The 17,481-nt window shown below is 52.9% G+C and overlaps 1 protein-coding gene across 1 annotated transcript in view; it reads left to right on the forward strand.

Annotated features, from left to right (window-relative positions):
• Positions 1 to 17,481, forward strand: part of EPB41L1 (erythrocyte membrane protein band 4.1 like 1) — a 53,855-nt gene that overhangs the window by 23,266 nt on the left and 13,108 nt on the right. The window contains exons 10-14 of the mRNA XM_077832508.1: positions 289 to 464; positions 2,848 to 3,002; positions 5,124 to 5,159; positions 7,316 to 7,507; positions 9,833 to 9,931. Coding sequence (XP_077688634.1) covers positions 289 to 464; positions 2,848 to 3,002; positions 5,124 to 5,159; positions 7,316 to 7,507; positions 9,833 to 9,931 — 658 coding nt within the window. The remainder of the gene's footprint in view (positions 1 to 288; positions 465 to 2,847; positions 3,003 to 5,123; positions 5,160 to 7,315; positions 7,508 to 9,832; positions 9,932 to 17,481) is intronic.

Below are 17,481 nucleotides of genomic sequence, written 5' to 3' on the forward strand. Positions count from 1 at the left end.
TGGCTCTTTATTTGAGCTCCATCTACAATCATAGTTTCCATCCATGCCTCCAGGTAGCTGGATGTTGCTGCTGAAATGATCTGCAGTGAAACAATGAAATGGCCACCATTAGGATTCAGAGTGAACAACAACCTCACTGCAATGACAATGTTTGGTGATGCCTCTTGGTCTTTTCCTGGTTTTGCCCCCCACTGACCGCCTGTCTCCATGTTGATCAGTCCCTGCCCCATGTGTGAACGGAGCTGGCCTGCCAATGACACTCTGCTTTCCTCCCCCCTCCACCTGCAGGCTGGTGTCCCCAGAGCCGCCCCCAAAGGGCTTCCTGGTGATGGGCTCTAAGTTCCGCTACAGTGGGCGGACACAGGCCCAGACCCGCCAGGCCAGTGCTCTGATCGACCGGCCTGCGCCCTTCTTCGAGCGCTCCTCCAGCAAACGGTACACCATGTCTCGCAGCCTCGATGGAGGTACGCCCCAAATTGGGGAGGGGGAGGGAGATTGGTTCACTGGTGGGAGCCGGGAGGACAGGCTTAGACTACGGGGCCGTGTGGGCGAGGGGCGGCTGGGCTCTGGCACTGCAAGCTCACAGCTCCCTGCTGCTGCTATCCTCGACTCTTAGGGGTCAGGGGGTTAGCCCTCAGGAAGCTGGGAGATTGGTACTGACCAGGCACAATCATGCAAATGTCACCCCCACCGCGCTGCCAGTTCTCCCAGTCCTGACCCACGGCCCCTCCCCCAGCTCTGCCAGTTCTCCCCAGACCTGATCCGCAGCCCCTCCCCACAGATCTGCCAGTGCACCTCCCCCTCTCTGCCTGTGCACGCCAGTCCTGACCCACAGCAAGCCACGCCCCTCCCCCCTATTATTCCAGCCCATGTCCCCATCACTACTCGCCCCAGACCTGCAGCCTCGCTTGCTGCCCCAGTGCTAGGTGTGCATGTGTAACCCACACGCCACCTGGGCGTGGTGTTTTGTCTCCTCTAGTGGCGCCTTAGAGGGAGATTCTGAGCCCCGCTCTACAGCCTTAGCCAATTTAGCTCGTGCGGTAGAGGCTCCTGCACTAAGCTCCAGAGGTCCCCGGTTCGATCCCGATGACCGGGATCTGTCAGTGTTACACATGCAGATCTGCCAAGGCACTGGAAATGTTTTAAATTCAGATCCTCGAGTGACCCTTGGTGCTGGGTTCTTTCTGTCCCATGGATAGGCAGAGTTAGGGTGACCAGACAGGAAACGTGAAAAATCGGGACGGGGTGGGGGGTAATAGGATCCTATATAAGAAAAAGACCCAAAGATTGGGACTGTCCCTATAAAATCGGGACATCTGGTCACCCTAGGCAGAGTTAGGCTGAACACCAGCACTGCCGCCTCCTCTCCCCCAACCCTTCCTCTGAGCTCCTCCCTCCTTACCCTGTCCCCTCCCTTGGTCACTCACAGGCAGTGTTTGGCTCTTACTGGGGCAGAGGATGCTGACATACTGCATCCCTCTTACCCCTCCCTCTCCCCATCCCCAGCACACTTCCCAGGCCAGCAGTCACTGCTGATTCCCCTCCCCTGTCTCTCTGTGAGCTGCATGGATGACAGCAGCTGTAGCTTCTCTCAGGGGCTGTCTGGGGTGGAATCTGCAGACCCCCTAGGTTGGGGGGATTCTAGAGGCAGCTGCTGGCCCTGGCTAGTTGACAAGCCCTCTGCCAGAGGCAGGCCTGGGCCTTGATGAGTTTGTGCTCACGAGCTGCTCGCAGACTCCTCCACGCCCCCGACAGCCCTTATGCTGCAGGGTGGGGGGCTTGCAGAATGGCGGGGGAGCAAGAGGGCAGTAAAGGGAGAGGGACCAAGGCAGGACATCAGCCTTTCCCCCCACCTCTATTCAGCAGGAACCATTTAATCCAGACACTGCTCACGGCAAGGATCTGGCCTAGCCCAGCCAGGCAAGTCCCAGAGGCTGTTTAGTGTCTGTTCAGCAGAGAGCACCGGGAATTCCTTAGCTAAAGCTCACAGCTGGAGGGTGGACTCAAGGTCTGAAAAAGGCCTTTTCCTCCTCAGACTAGTCTGATTCCTGAGCGCCCCTCCCAGTGTTCAGCTGGCTTGGGGTATTGCATGCTTGGGGAATGGGCCGGATTCACCTCTGCTCTGCACCTTGGTCAATTACTCCTGCGCAGAGCGGATGTAAAACCCTCCCACGCTGATTTGGGAGCACCCACTTTATACTCATTTCAGAGGGGGGTAAGCGGTGACGTGAGGTGCAGGTGTAGCAGACCCACGTCCAGTTTGCCTGACTCAGCTCGGGCTCAGATTTTTAATGGTATTTAGGCATCGCTCTGCTCGGCGTTGCTAAGCCTAACTGATTCAGGTGCCTAAATTCTGCGGACTTTCCGTGAGACCCAGCTGAAGTCAGCGAGGCGTGGCCGCTTGCAAAAGGGGGCCCTACAGCCTTGCCTCGACTGGGGGGAAGGTGCTTTTTTCAGCTGAGCGCGCTCACCTCGCTTGCAGACCTCACTTGATGAGTTAAGCTAGCCCCATTACGGGCTCGGCAAGGCCTGCGGAGCGGTGTGAGAATGGGCGTCAGTGAAGAGTCTATACCTCAAGGAGGGAGAGGAATGGGAGGGAAAACGTAGCCTGGACATCAGGGCAGTACCCTGGCCATGGAGGGCTGTGGAATTGTCTCCCAAGGGAAGGCTGGAAGCCTCGTTGCCTGGGACGTTTAAGGCGAGGCTGGCCGTAATCCTACGAGCATATCTGTAAGGACCAGGCCTGCGTTGGCTGTGGCTGGGGGAGGGGTGGGGCCAGCTGGGCCCATCTCGTCCTCTTCCACCTGTAACCCCTGTGATGGGTGTGTTCCCCTCTGCACCCTGTAGAGTTCTCGCGCCCGGCCTCCGTCAGCGAGAACCACGACGGAGGGGCGGGGTCCGAGAGGCGGGACGAGGACAGTGAGTACAGCGGGTGGCAACGCTCCGAGGCGGAGGATGAATTTGAGGAAGTGACGACCCCGACGAAAATCAAGGAGCTGAAGGTACAGGACCCACTGGGCAGAGACCAGGAGGGTGTCGGAGGCTGGTTTGGAGGGGTGCCCGCTCTATGGATTGGCTAGGGCAACCCCCAGCCTGCACCTGGAGAGAGAAGGATCCCAGGATGCTAGAGGGGAGGGGCTGCCTCCCACAATCTGTGTCTGTCACACAGCGGTGTCCTTCCCTGCTGGGAGATGCCAAGACCTCCCTGTGAGGCTCTGGCACTGGCCTGAGATACCTGCTCCCAATCCCCTGGACTCCAAGGTACGGGCTTGCCCGTCTTATGTCAGGAAGGGGGACTCTCCTCCTTTCCTTGCCTCATGCCTTTGTTAATCCACCTTGGGCTCACCCATGAGATGTCTCCCATACAGCTGGCCAGGGAGGGCTTTCCCAGCGGGACTCCCAGGGGGTCTCGCAGGGCATCTGCCAGGGCTGGCACTGCTTGACTCCTTGGTGACAGCAGGGAAGGAGGCCCATCCCTAGGTATCTCCGTAGCAGTTCTGCTGGCCTCAGGGTTGCACTGCTCAAGCTGGGCCAGGGAGTAGCTCCTATTCCGATATACCTGGAGAGTGCAGTGCACCTTGCAGCTGCCTTTGGGGAGAGGCAGAGCATTTCGGAGTTGGTCACTGTCTGAGCAGAGGACTGTCTGGGTCCGGGAACGGCAGCCGCAGCATGTAGCCCTGACCAAGGGATGGACCAAGCACTGTCCGCTCTCCCAGTCCTCCTCCGCTCCCCACACAGACACTCACACTGCACACGTAGGCACATGCAGACACTCGCACTGCACACTCAGGCACTCGCACTGCACACCCAGGCACACAGATGCATGCGCCGCTCACGCAGGCACTCGCACTGCACGCACAGACACTTGCACTGCACATGCAGGCACATGCAGACACTCGCACTGCACACACAAGCACGCTCACCGCAGGCACTCACACTGCCTACGCAGGAACATGCAGGCACTCGCACTGCACACTCAGGCACTCGCACTGCACACTCAGGCACTCGCACTGCACACCCAGGCACACAGATGCATGCGCCGCTCACGCAGGCACTCGCACTGCACGCACAGACACTTGCACTGCACACGTAGGCACATGCAGACACTTGCACTGCACACGCAGGCACACGCAGACACTCGCACTGCACACACAGACACTCGCACTGCACACACAGACACTCACACTGCACACACAGACACTCGCACTGCACACACAAGCATGATCACTGCAGACACTGCCTATGCAGGCACACACAAGCACTCACACTGCACACTCAGGCACTCACACTGCACACGCAGGCACACAGACACGTGCACTGCTCACGCAGGCATGCGCAGGCACTTGCACTGTATGCACAGGCACATGCAGACACTCGCACTGCACACACAAGCACGCTCACCGCAGACACTCACACTGCCTACGCAGGAACATGCAGGCACTCGCACTGCACACCCAGGCACACAGATGCATGCACTGCTCATGCAGGCACTTGCACTGCACGCACAGACACTTGCACTGCACACCCAGGCACATGCAAACACTCGCACTGCACATGCAGGCACACTTACACTGCACACAGACACTTGCAGACACTCACACTGCACACGTAGACATCCCCAAAGATGGCCGTTGACACCAGATACTCACCTACAAATACACCTGCTGTCACACACACACACACACACTGAAGTACACTATCCTAGTGACACCAGTCGTGTCTTAGGGGAGGCATCCAGGCCTGTGGCTTCTCCTCTCTATCTCCACTTCTCAGGGGCCTGGCCCTCAAGGTCTCCCTGCCCTCCTTTCCCACTGAACAGGGAGGTGGGTTTTCTGAAGTTCCACATCAGTTTGTGACTAGAAATCTAGTGGTGTCAGCAGGGCATCGCTGTGGGAAGCTCACACCGTAGGAGTCCTGTCTGGCACTGCTAGGGCACTGCTGTGGGGAAGCTCACACTGCAGGAGTCCCAGCTGGCACTGCTAGGGCACCTCTGGGGGGAAGCTTATGTTGCTGATTTTGCCCCTGGCATTGCCCAGGGTCCTGTGTTAAACTGAACTGTGATGTATGTGACAAGTTCCCTTGACTGACCATTCCGGTTCCTTTCACCTTCTCTTTGCTGCCAGCCGGAGCAGGAAACCACCCCCAGGCACAAGCAGGAGGTATTCTCTCTCTGGAGCATCTTACTGCCCATTGGTGCATCGTATTGTCCATCTCCTTTAAAATAACAAGCACCCCATCTCTTCCCCCCCCATAAAATGTGTCACCCTATTTACTGGAATACAAGATGCACCCAAGCGTCAGTGGGGAGCCTTCCACTCCGGAGAACTGTCAGATAAACCCCGTAGCCAAGCACACAGATGCTTTCCCCGAAGCACAAGCAGCATCTTCTATCCCACTAAGTAAAGCAGCTCTCCTCGCCTTGTGTGTGTGAGCAAGAGCCCTCCCATGGCGCTACAGCCGGGTCATCGTGCCATTGGGATGTCCTGGCTACTGAGCTCTTTACTGACTCCTCTACATCTTCTCCTCGTGTCTCTTCTGTGTCTAACCCTCTCCTGCGGGCCCCAGCTCCCTCACACGGAGCAGAACAAGACTCACAGCCCCCAGCCCCGTGACTTCCAGTTTTCAGCGTTATCTCCATGCCAGCCTAGCTCAGAACTCCACATGGCGGCTCCTACCTGAGCTCTGTAATTCCACTGGCGAGGCGTGGGGCAGCATGGAGTGATGCTGCACCCCCGTTAGGCATTATTTCAGATACAAACCCTCGTGCCAACTGAACCGTTACTAGGGTTCCTCTCCTAGCGAGAGCTTTGGTCAGGTGGCCTGCTGAGTTCCAGGACCAGCTCCAGCACTGGCCTTCAGGAAGTCACTTAAGATCTTTCTCTGTCTGTTTCACCCATCAGTTAATGGGGAGCATGAGGGCTAGTGCATAATGCTCTTGGAAGATGGGTCTTGCTAGGGAGGGTTATTGCAAGGTTCAGTGTCAGCTCAGAACCAGGCTGCTATTGCCTAGTCTTCGCTAGGAGTCTGTGAGGGTAATTAACCCTTGGAACAATTTATATGGGGATGTGGTGGTCTTTAAATCAAGACGGGGAGTCTTTCCCAAAGAGACGCTCTAACTAAAATCTCTGCCATCATATCCTGCACAAGGGTAAGCCCCTTTGGCAAGCGATCTGCTGTTCAGCCCCAGGTAGTTGGTTTATTTTCCCAGCTCCTGCAGGTGCCTGATCCTGTTCCCTCCATGGTCTGTCTCATCCCTCATTCCTCTCTGCATGTGCCATTCTCCATCGCTGTCATGTGCACCCCAGTAACACCTTGTGCTAGTGATCGGCGAACTTCAGAACGGCTGGGTCTAGGATGCAGATAACTTTTGGATTCTTATCCTAAACTTCTGTAAGCCTCTTGGGTCTGCAAAGTTGGCTGGACTTCTCATGAGAAGGGCCTTTCTCAGGCCTCTTGACTCCTGCACAGAACCCAGAAATGTACAGGCTGCTACAGGAACTCAAAATAAGGGCAAGGAAGAAGTTTATCTGAACCTTTTTGAACCTCCAAACAGGTTTGAGTTCGGGGCAAAAATTAGAGTTGGTTCTTCTTCTTTTTGAATGGGTTCGCCCATCCCTAGTACAGAAATAGGGGGTCTCACAACCCTCACGATGTCATGGAAAGGATTGGGTCTGCTATAAAGATAGGGCCTGAATCAGTGCGTGGACCTGAACACCCCTGAACCCTTATCTTTATAATGGGCCAAACCCAAACCTCTAGACACCGTAGCACTCGCGGGAGGGCCAAATCCAAGTTTGGACCAATCGCCAGAATCCAGTTCCAGGGAAGCCTTATGGAAAGTCCAGTAGAACATTTTCAACTGGTTCCAACTGGCAACTCTGTACAATAGATTGGAACAGATCTGGCCTACTGGCTTAAGGGGTGTTGAGGCATGATGACCCTCCAGCAGAAATCAACAGAGGCCAGTAGAATCTAGTAGAGACTATAGATGACTGGAATGGAGGTGACTCCCCTTTGAGTCCCACCGTTCTACTACTACTGAGTATCATCTAGGATCACCCTGACCCTACATTTGGATCCCAGGGACCTGGGCTTTAGGATGGGAAAGGGGTACATTGATGAGTACCAGGAAGTACGTGTAAGTTCTGCTGGTCACTTTCAGCTGTTCCCTGGAGCTGCCCTAGTCTGCGGGGTGATTCCCGGCACATTTGGCTCTTGAGATCCCACATTCAGGCTCAGCATGAAGCAGGCCCTCCCTTTCCCACAGCGATCCGATCTCTGCCTCGCTAGTTACCTTCCCGTCTCCCTCCCAAAGTTTTTAGACAAACCAGAAGATGTTTTGCTAAAGCACCAGGCCAGCATCAACGAGCTGAAGAGGACGCTGAAGGAGCCCAACAGCAAGCTAGTTCACAGGGACCGGGACAGGAGGCTGCCTTCATCACCAGCCTCTTCCTCACCCAAGAATGAGGATGAGACGCCAAAGGGGACCCCGGAGAAGGCCAGTGAGGTTCGTTCTGTCCTGTCAGTTTTGTGAAGGGGGTTTTCTGTTGATTTGTGTCTGTGGTTTGGTGGGAGGCGAGTATAATTGGTGCCCCAGGGTCCCTGTGCTCTGTGCCACCCAGGAAAGAGTTCAGTGGAGGGTGTGCATACGGCAGCGGCCCTGGGTTGGCCTGTGGATTTGACCTCTTCCCTAGCCTTTGGCAGTGCTTACCCCCCCGACACCACAGGAAGTGCCACGCTCAGGCATTTGAGTGAGGACTAAAGCCCAACCTCCATCTCATGCAGGGATTGGCCAACATGGCTCCATTGCTCCAGCCAGGGGAGTGGGTTGTGTAGCCCACCCCATGGCTGGAGCCAGTGGTCCTATCTGGAACCCCTGTTGGATGTCTTACCTCGTCCTTCCTATCGTGATGACTTCTCTGCTTGCTTCAGGGATGCTACGGAGGAGTCAGGCCTGAGGACTCTCAATGGCCAATCTCCCCGTGCTTGCAGCGTGGAGGGAAGTGAGCGCATAATGCCTTCTGAGCTGTCTGTGGTGCCAGAGTGCAGCTCTGTGCTAGATTCTCCATACGTCCACCATGCGTGACAGGGAGCTGAGAAGTGGGTCCTCTGGGCTCGCTGGGGTAGGCAGGGGAGAGTCTGGCTGCTTCTGGCTGATGTTGAGGGTTTCCGGCCCTCACTGCTCCAGAAGTGCTGGGAGTGGGGTGTGGCAGGCCTCACAGACTCTGTGCTTTCTGGTTGATGCTCTGTTCTGTCTGCAGGGGAGCTCTGGAGATGGCTCTGCAGTCCTGGCATCTTGTACACAGCCCCTTGCGGCGTTAGGGGAACGGGGCTGCAGATACCGCAGCATGTTGAGCTACCCCCCACTGGGGCTGTGAGCCAGAGATGAGGAAGGGCAGGTGAAATCAGTGAGCACTGTGCTCTGCTGGGCAATGGCTTGGACATTCACCTGTGGAGAAGCAGCTTGAGGTGGATTGGGTGGGTGAGCTGGGAGCGGGAGACTGGCTGTTTCAACCAAGACATGGGTGAAAAGCCACAGCAGGCATCTGGGCTTTGTTGGTAAAGGATGCCACCTGCTGTTAGCTTTGAGCATTGACTCCCTCAATTCCTGGCTGAGGACAGAAGACCTGAGCAGCATCTAAATGGCAAGGCCCTCTCTCTGTCCCGCTCCCTGACCCGGCTGCAGGGCCCCCTTTATCTTGGATTGGCTGCCAGATCTGTGCTTTGTACAGTGCCGTGCACATCTGTGGAGCTGTATCAGTACTGCTCGTAGCCATAATGGGGCTGGTGATCCCCAGCCCTTTGACCTGGAGATGCGGAAGGGTTCTCTGAGCAAGTTGCCAGGGCACGCCTCATACTGGAGTTGCCAGGACCGTGAGGCAGGCCCATTGCTGTCTCTCAGCTGACTGAGGCTGTAGAGCAGCAGGGGGGTAAGGGACACGGGCGTTTAACCCAGGCTAAGGAGGTTTTATGGCCTGAGATCCCTCTGACGTGGGCTCCTCATACCGTAGTGCTGATCTCCGGCTGATCCTGTCACTGGGGTGTGTGGGGGCGGGTTTTGGCACCTAGTCAGGGTGGCTCAGCAGTGAGGGTGGCTGAGAGGACGGGGGCAATAAACTGGCAGCCTTGCCAGCCTGGGGAACTATCAGCCATACCCAGTCGTTATCCCTTGCTTCCAAACCACCATGAACAGAAAGCAAAACTTCCAAGTGGGGCCTTCTACCCGCAGCTTCCACCTGGTATCTCCCTTCCTTGGGGGGTACCGCGGAAGCCTGGCTTCTCCTACAGCCCCCCTCTCCCTGCAGCTTCCCGCAGCTCTTGAAGGGAAACCCCATCCCCTTCTCAGCTGGATCGGAGGAGTGAGGAGGGCTGCCTAGCCTCAGGCTTCTGGCCCTCAGAGGGGCAGGCACCCTGGTCCATTGTACCTGTCGGAGAGAGGGTTCTGTAGCTGTGAGGGTGGGAGTGCTTGTCACTGGTGTGGGAGTAACTACCTGCAGATCAGCCCCTCTGGCGCTCAGCCTTGACACTGCCCGGTGGGTGCTGGGCTAGATCGCCCTGTGCCGGGGCTCAGGCTGGCGGGCAGGCCGCGGGGCAGCTGAGGTCAGCAGGAAGGAGTGCATCGCTCAGCAGGTGGCAGTGGACAAGGTTGAGATTTTTAAACAAATGGAGAAAGCACAAAGCCCCAGCTGGGGACTGCAGAGCTGGAATATTCATGACCGTCATTCATTCATTTGGTCATTTATTCATTCGTTCTCATTCTCTCTCTCTCTCTCTCTCCCCCCCCTTCCCCCCCTCCCGGCTGTGGGTGCTCGGGCTTCCCTTGCTGAAACAGAGGATGGAAGAGGATTTCCTAGAGGAGTTTTCAGCTGAGCATGGAGCTGCCTTATCCATGGAGTCTTTCACCCAGAAAAGTCTTGCCTCTTCTCCTGAGGTTATCATCAGCCTTTCCATTTCTCTCTCTTTCCCCCACCCACTCTTTGTCTCCGTTTGTTTACTGGACAGCCATTGCCAGGCTGTCTCCGTTTGTAGCCCCTTGCGTAATTCACCTCAGGGCTCCTGGGAAGATTTCCTGCCAATGCACCAGCCATGCATGGGCAGCCAGTCAACTGCTAACGGGGCATATTCTGAACTGGTTCTCCCATGGTAACCAAGTGATAAGGGTGTGTGTGTGGAGGATTAAAGGCATAGACAGGTCCAGCACTGATCTCTGGAGCAGGGTTAGTCATCAATACTGATCTGGGAGCCTCTTTACGTTGTCTTAGAAAATACTGGTTTGGCTGTGGTGTTGGTGAGAGAAACCAAGCAGCGAGGCTGAGCAGTTCTTCCTTTATACCACCTAGAGCTGTGGTGTTGAAGCTGGTAATCTAAGCAGGGCTGGGTCTAGTCAGTTCTTGGCTGGGAGCCGAGCCCTCCAAGGAAAACCTTGGAGCTGGTAATTCAATCAGGAGATGGTTCTCTTTAAGTCAGTATAGAGGTAGACAGAGCTAGGTACTATGCTGGAGCTGCTCTGTCTTCTCAAAGATGTAAATCTGAGGTGCAGACCACTTTTCCCTGATGATCCTTGAGTGTTTTTCTCCATAGAGGAGGTGCTAATCCTGGTGTGCTGGCCAAAGTCCATTTTGGGTAATTACGGGACATTCTACCCACTTAAAGCTCTGCTGCGTTTGCATTTGGTTGTGATGGCTTTCTTCACCTCCTATCCTAAATGGTTGGGTAGGGTTGTTGCTATGTGCTTTTAACCAGCTGCTGCCCTGCTCCCCGGAGATAGGTCCAGTTGGGTGATGAGGGAAGTGATGTATAGTGGGCAGACACTTGCGGATGCTGTTTTTTCACAGTCCTCACTCAGGCAAAGCTTCCATCCCAGAAAAGGGGGTTTGCCAGAGTAAAATCTGAGCAAGGACCCTAGGGTTTGGCCCACCATTTGTGAAGCACAGTGGGACCCTTCTGGATGAAGGGTCTTATAGGAACGTATGGGGCTATGCCCATCATTCTTCAAGGGCCCATTAATTTAGAGTGCCTCCCAGTTCAGGAGCTCAGATACCAGGGTGATGGGCGTGGTATAGAACAGAATACAACTCAGAGCAGTTACTGTCTGTCTTAGGTAGTTAGATGGCCTCCATCACCTAGATAGTTACCCTCACCACACCCCTGCGAGGTAGAGCCTGCTGCTACCCCATATTGGGGCCTGATTTCCAGAGGACCAGGGCTCCTGCCTCTTCACCTTAAATGGAGCTGCTGCCTCTCGGCACAGTGCATAATCAAGCCATTGGCCTTTCACCCGCAATTCAGTGGATGCTTCTGAAATATTTGGTTTATACCCATATTAAACCCTCATAAAAGAGCCCCCTCCCCCACATGCAGTGGAGTGAGTGCCTCTGTGGAATCCAGTATGCCCTCGCTCTCAGGTGTTTGCCCTTCAGGGAGGGAAATGAGTCTGTCGGTGCCTTTGCTCTTTATGTTTCTCGTGGTATCGATTTCTTGGTATGGCGAGGTGGGATGTGCATGGGGGGGAATATTACTGTGGAATTTTCCACTAGGCGGAAGAAAACTAGGCTTCAACCTGGTTCCCCCAATGTGAGTTTGCTCTGTCCACACAGGGGAGAGTGAATCAGATTCTAGCTTGGTTGGGGCAGAGCCGTGCTTAAACATGGTGATTTCTGCCACCTAGATGGATCCAAAGGGGAGCTGAGAGACATGTTCTGATTAACCTACCTCGATGAGGGGGGAAGATGTGAGGCTGTCAGTGCTTGGAGCCAGGAGAGGGAGAGGGGAGCCTGGGGCCTTTGCACGCTGTTAAGATATGGTTGTGCGACAGGGAGCCTTGGGATGCTATCCCTTAACTCAGTTATCTCCTGGTGGACCTGGCAGCTTGTAACTGCTTTGGGATTGTTTGCAAACCCTACTACAACCTAGCACAGTTGCAGCCTGCTTTGCATCCGCCCCTAATGTTGTTACCAATAACCCTGCTGAGAAAGTGCACCCTAGATTAGCCCCCCATGGGCCAGCATGGCTGGTAAAACGTCCTATCTTCTGTGAACAACTGTGTTGGAAAAATACGTTGGGAGCCCAATGCTTGCCAGCTCTTTCTAAATCTGATTGTTTCTCGTGCAGTTCGAGCCAGGGTGAGGACAGAGCCGAAAGCAGGGTCTGATGTAACAAAGTGCAGTTGCAGAGGCGCCCACAAGGGTAGGATAGAAGATGCTGCAATTAAACAGCCCTGTTCTGGAGAGGAAAGGGGCTTAATTTCTGGTGCTCTCAGGAGCCCTGGGGGCTCTTTGATAGGACAGTCGGATGCCTCACGCCAGTTAGTCCTGCATCTGATTATCCAAACAATGCTCCGGATTTTCCCCCACCCTGCTCCGCAGACTTGTACATAATTGTGTCTGTATCCAGCTCACCAACTGCAAAAGCGTTTAAGTCAAGAGTTCCCCCATCCCTGCTCATTCAGAACAGCACACCAAGGCAGAAGTCTGCAATATAGGACTCATCACAACGGCCCACTGGAAACAGCTCCTTAAAATCCTGGCACTGGCTGTCCAGTAAACCACAGGGGCAACGCCTTCCAAAGACCTTGCTAACTGTACATGGTGAATTTGTGCAAAGCAGGTAGCTCTGGCCAGGCAAGTGCAGGGGGTTCAATATGCCAAAAGGATGCACTGGCAAAGAGGCAAGTGCAGTCCTTTGGGAACGTGGGCCTCACGTCTGGATTTGGTGGCTGTTTGAACAATAGCTAGCTAATAGAAAGCTGTTGGAACGCAGTGGGCCAGTGGCTTTTATTAGCAAAAGGACCTGATCTGCCACTGCCTTACTCCAGTTTGGCACCTTTTATTTCAGTGACTTTACCAGCATAACAGTGGAGTTACACCATGGGGAATCAGGGCTAGAATCATTATCATTCAAGCAGGTTTGCACTGAAATGGTCTGATCACCCCAGGAGAGGCTGATCAGATTATGATACAGGCTGCACGGCAGCTTTCCCCCATCTGAGGTGTGTTCCTCTGCGTCCCCATGCTGTGGGTTGTTTTTTTTATTAAATGTGTCCACTCTTGCTAGCTCTGTGCACTCCTAGCATGGAAATGGAGCTTGGAAGCAAAACTTCCGTCATAGAGTTTATTTTGAAAAAAATAAAAAACCCAGCACGAATGGGGGGCCATAAAAGCATGGAGTGCATTTAGCACTGTAATCTTTCACTCTGATTGTTGGAAGCATTTGGTGATTTGAAACACTCCAGTGCAGAGCTGGATTGATTTCAAGTTTTGTTTTCTATTTAATTCCAAGTGTTTATGGCTGTGAGTTGAGGGTTTGATGTATGGCTGATGCGGCTTTGTCCTTGTGCAATCCAGGCTCTTAATGGGTAACACCAAGTTCTTTAGTTTGGAGTGTGTTTAAGAAATGGATGGAGGCCCCCTGCCATAGTGCTCCGTACTGTCCCCCCTCTCCTTCTCTCTGTGGAGTCAAATGTCCAAGTCCACCGTGTATTCAGGGAAATCATTTGGAGCCTTCAATTTTAAGGCCAGTTGAAACTGGATTCTCTTCCTCCCACAATCCCCCCCCACCACCAAGTCCCCTTTTACAGGATGTAATTCTTGGGGTTCATGCTGTTTGTAAGGAACACTTCAGGGGCCAGATGCCACTTTCTCTGTGGTGCTGGGGTCTGAGGCAACAGCCAGGCAACTAAACATGGTCTGATTAGCAAGGCTTCATCTCCAGCTAAATGGGGATGCCAGTAGGCCCGCAGAGCGACACCGCAGGTTGTCTCAGGAATGAGAATGAGCGACTTGTTCTCCCCTCAGCTTTCCAGAGCTCCGGTCAGACTAGCTCTTTTCTCTCAGTCCAGTTGGGCCTAGGCAGATGGCCGACACGCTGGAGATGACTGAGGGGAAAAGAACAAGCGGGTCCTTTTGTACACTGAGTTGGTGAGGTCGTGCAACCTGGTCTGACCAGATCCCTCCGCTTCTCATGCCACCCTCCCAGTCGCCAGAGAAGGGGGCCACGGAGGTATCTGACAGCCTTATCTGTAGCCAGAGAGGAGCCATTGATCGTCTTCACACAGGTTGGCTCGTGGGGCCCAGGGCTCTCCACTGGGGTTGTTGTTTTACCTCCTTTTTAGCCAGATCTGTCTTCACTGAGGAATTCATGGTGACCAAAGCACAGCTGCAAAATCCTTCTGCCATTCATGCCAAGAGTGGCAGCACCTGCCACTGAAAGAAGATCCATTGTTAAAACTACTTTGGACTTGCCAGCTCCAGTTCTCTCTCCCCTGGCTGCTGGTATCTCCTCCTCTCCTCTACTGGTATCTCCTCCTCTCCTCTGCTGGTATCTCCTCCTCCTCTAAGTATCTCATTTGCTTCTCTCCTAATGAGACGGTTGAGTGACCTTCTAACTAGTCCACGTCTGGCCCCAGCTGCCTCCTGCTACATGGCCCAATCGAGCCTGACTTCTCTGCCTTGGACTGCCTGCAGGAGGAGCTTCCTGAAAGTCCCAACACCAGCCAGGCAGCAGGGCAGAGGAGCGTGTGCCCAGGAGACACACTGAGTCAGGGCATTCTCCAGGTAGGCAGTTCTTCTAGCTAGGGCCGGCCACTGTTTAAAGCTGGCCTCCTCTGACAGAACACCCAAGGGAGAGTTCTAGTGCACAAACCACCCCCCACTTCTGGGGGCAACTCACTAGGAGTATAACTGCCCCAACTGGTGCAAATAAAGGGGGAGAAATGAGCTCTCTCTGTCAGAATCCCCAAGGTCTTTTTCTTTTGGGTCCTGCCATTTATATGTATAGGTTGTGGGAGAGGGCTGGGACACTGGATTGGGGGTTTTCACTGGTCATTTCAATTATCCCTGAATTTAACAGTCCTCTCTTATTCTCTCCCCCGTCCCCATGGCAGCTTTCTCGTTATACAGCATTTTCTTCCTTTCTCCTTCCCTTTTTTTTCTCTCCCCTTTTTCGTTTTCTCTCCCCTTTGGCGGTTTTCTTCTCTCTCTCTTTCACTCTCTCTGCAGTTAGTATTTGGGACTGATGTTTCCACCTTCTGCTCTGAATGACACCACATGACTAAGTTGTGCACAGTTCAACACGAACACACAGTGCTACCCCGCCCCCATCAGTGCCCGCCGGTACCCAGGGCTTTGGTGGATACAGTAGTTTCTGCTCATTTTAGTTCAGGTCTCTTTCCAACTCACTCTTTTCTCTATTGGAAGAGGAGCAGTGCAGCCAACTGCAAATCCTTTGGTGCTGAAATTTGCTGTTTTGTGCTGCAGAAAATCGGCATGGTCAGCCTTCAGAGACACCGTCTTCTACAGCAGGCCGCCCTAGGGTATGCTGTCTCTCTGCCCCACAGTGTACTGTGCTGGGAATATACTACAGTACAATCCATATCCCCGCACAGGCTCCCTGCAGCATGCTACACTGAGCTCTAGCAAACCAGTTGCTGCATGACGATGCTGCAGTTTTGATTCAGTTGCAACTCAATCCACTCTCTGTTCTGATGTGCTCCAGCAAAGCAGTATTCTAGTGTCATTAGAGACTACATACCAAGTGAGAGCTTTAAATAAACACACCCTGAAGTCCTGGCTGCTCTGGGCGAGCGGTACAAATCCCATGATATCAGAGTAGACAGTTAGCTTGACTTTCCTGTTGAAGAAAATTCCCATCCTCTTGCTGTTGCGTTCCAGTGGGTTATTTTTAAGAAAAGGTTAGACAAATACCTGTCAGGAATGGTCTCGATAATACTTACTCCTGCCTTGGTTGCAGAGGACTGGACTAGAATACCTCTCGAGGTCCCTTCCAGTCCTATGATTCTATGATCCCCCACCTTCCACCCTAGCAATGGCTGAACTCCAGCAATGCTGTGTCTATGTAGCTTGTAAAGTTTTTAGCTGTCCTGTGACATGAAAAGTGTAAAATGTGGTGCCTGTATACTAATTATATTAATAATTAATAATGATCTGACAGCCCACTCCACTGTGTAGCAACAGATCTCTACAGTCTAGATGCATGGGGTTGAATAGCAAATATCTTTCCATGTCCCTGCTGCAGGATGCTGCCTTTTTGCAGTATACTGTAGATTGTTGTACTGCTGTTCTTGGTCCTTGCTGCAGTGTTGGTAGCTATACCAGCTGTTGTGACCTGAATCCTTGTTTTTCTAGATTGTATTTTGTGATGGGCCCCTTCCTGAATTGCTGGAAACTCAGATAAATTGTTCCCTCTGATCAGGTTTGTCTGGAGAGCTGGGAAATTAGGGGAAGATCTAACAGCAGTCCATGCTCATGTGACTTGGTGTGCCAATGCCAAACTCTCCACGGGTGTCAAGGATGTCTAAGAAGTGGTGGTATCATGGGACCACAAATTTGGGAACTGACTCAGGGTCGCAGACCTGTGCTAACTGGGTGGTGGGCTCGATCTCAAAGGAGAAGGGGCTCTATAGACAGATGAATTAGCAGAGACACAAATGCTCTTGAACAGATGTGATGCTTTCTAGCAAACAGCTGTGGCAAAAATCAGGGATTGAGAGGAAATCAGAGATTTCTAGCATTGTTAAAAACATTCTCACTATACATAAAGGACTGTACCTAATTCTCCTTTGAAAATCCCCTGTGAAGTTCTACGAAACTTTGATTGGCTTTGGAACCAGTCAGAGCTGTAGAATGCTGACAGAGCTGAGTATGGGTCAGATTCTCTCCTTGCTTACCCCGTGTCAATCTGACATGACTCTGTTGCAGTCAGAGTGCGTGGGCATAGGTCAGCTGCTTGAAAAATGGGGCAAAATTTTCATGAACATTTTCTAGAAAATTTCATCCTGTTTTTCATCCAAATTTAAAATGTCAGTGAAAAATGCTGAAATTTTGAATTTCAGCATCTTTCAACCAGTTCTGTTCTACAGCCGTTCAAAAAACATGGTGATGGTTTCACTAATATATCAGTGGATAAGTTAGACCCCTCCCCCCCCCCCAGTGAAATTGCAAATTTTGAAAAAAAAAATTGATCAGCTGTAGCTGAGAGTAGAATTTGGTCCCGAGCATTCAAAAAGGGCTCGGGGTCCGACTCATTAAAAAGCTAAGCACCCTCTCTTCCATTGACTTCAGCACCAGTTACACAAGATCAGGCCCCTAGATTTCAATACCTGCTATCATTTGGTTACTTGCCAGCTCCTTTGTACACACATCTGCATCAGTTGTTGCATGAGTAATAATGGTTTAGTCAATGCAGCCTTCTGTTACTTAACTAAACAGTGATCAGCTATTTAGGTAAAGTATGTTTGATGCTAACTTTTCTTGCTCAAATTGCAATACAGGGTTCAGAGCATTGGGTATTTGTAGAGAGAGAAACTTCTAGGCTGGAAGAGCTTGCTCTAGAGAAAGCTATTGGAACCAAGAAAGAAGACGCACGTGCAGGTACTTCAGAGGAGCAAACAAGTGTGAGCTTATCAAAAGTGGACATTGCAGTAGGGAAAGCCAAAAAAACAGCAGCAAAAGAGGAACCAGCAAG

Source organism: Eretmochelys imbricata, chromosome 13 (genome assembly GCF_965152235.1).
Source record: "Eretmochelys imbricata isolate rEreImb1 chromosome 13, rEreImb1.hap1, whole genome shotgun sequence".
NCBI classification, from domain to species: domain Eukaryota; kingdom Metazoa; phylum Chordata; order Testudines; family Cheloniidae; genus Eretmochelys; species Eretmochelys imbricata.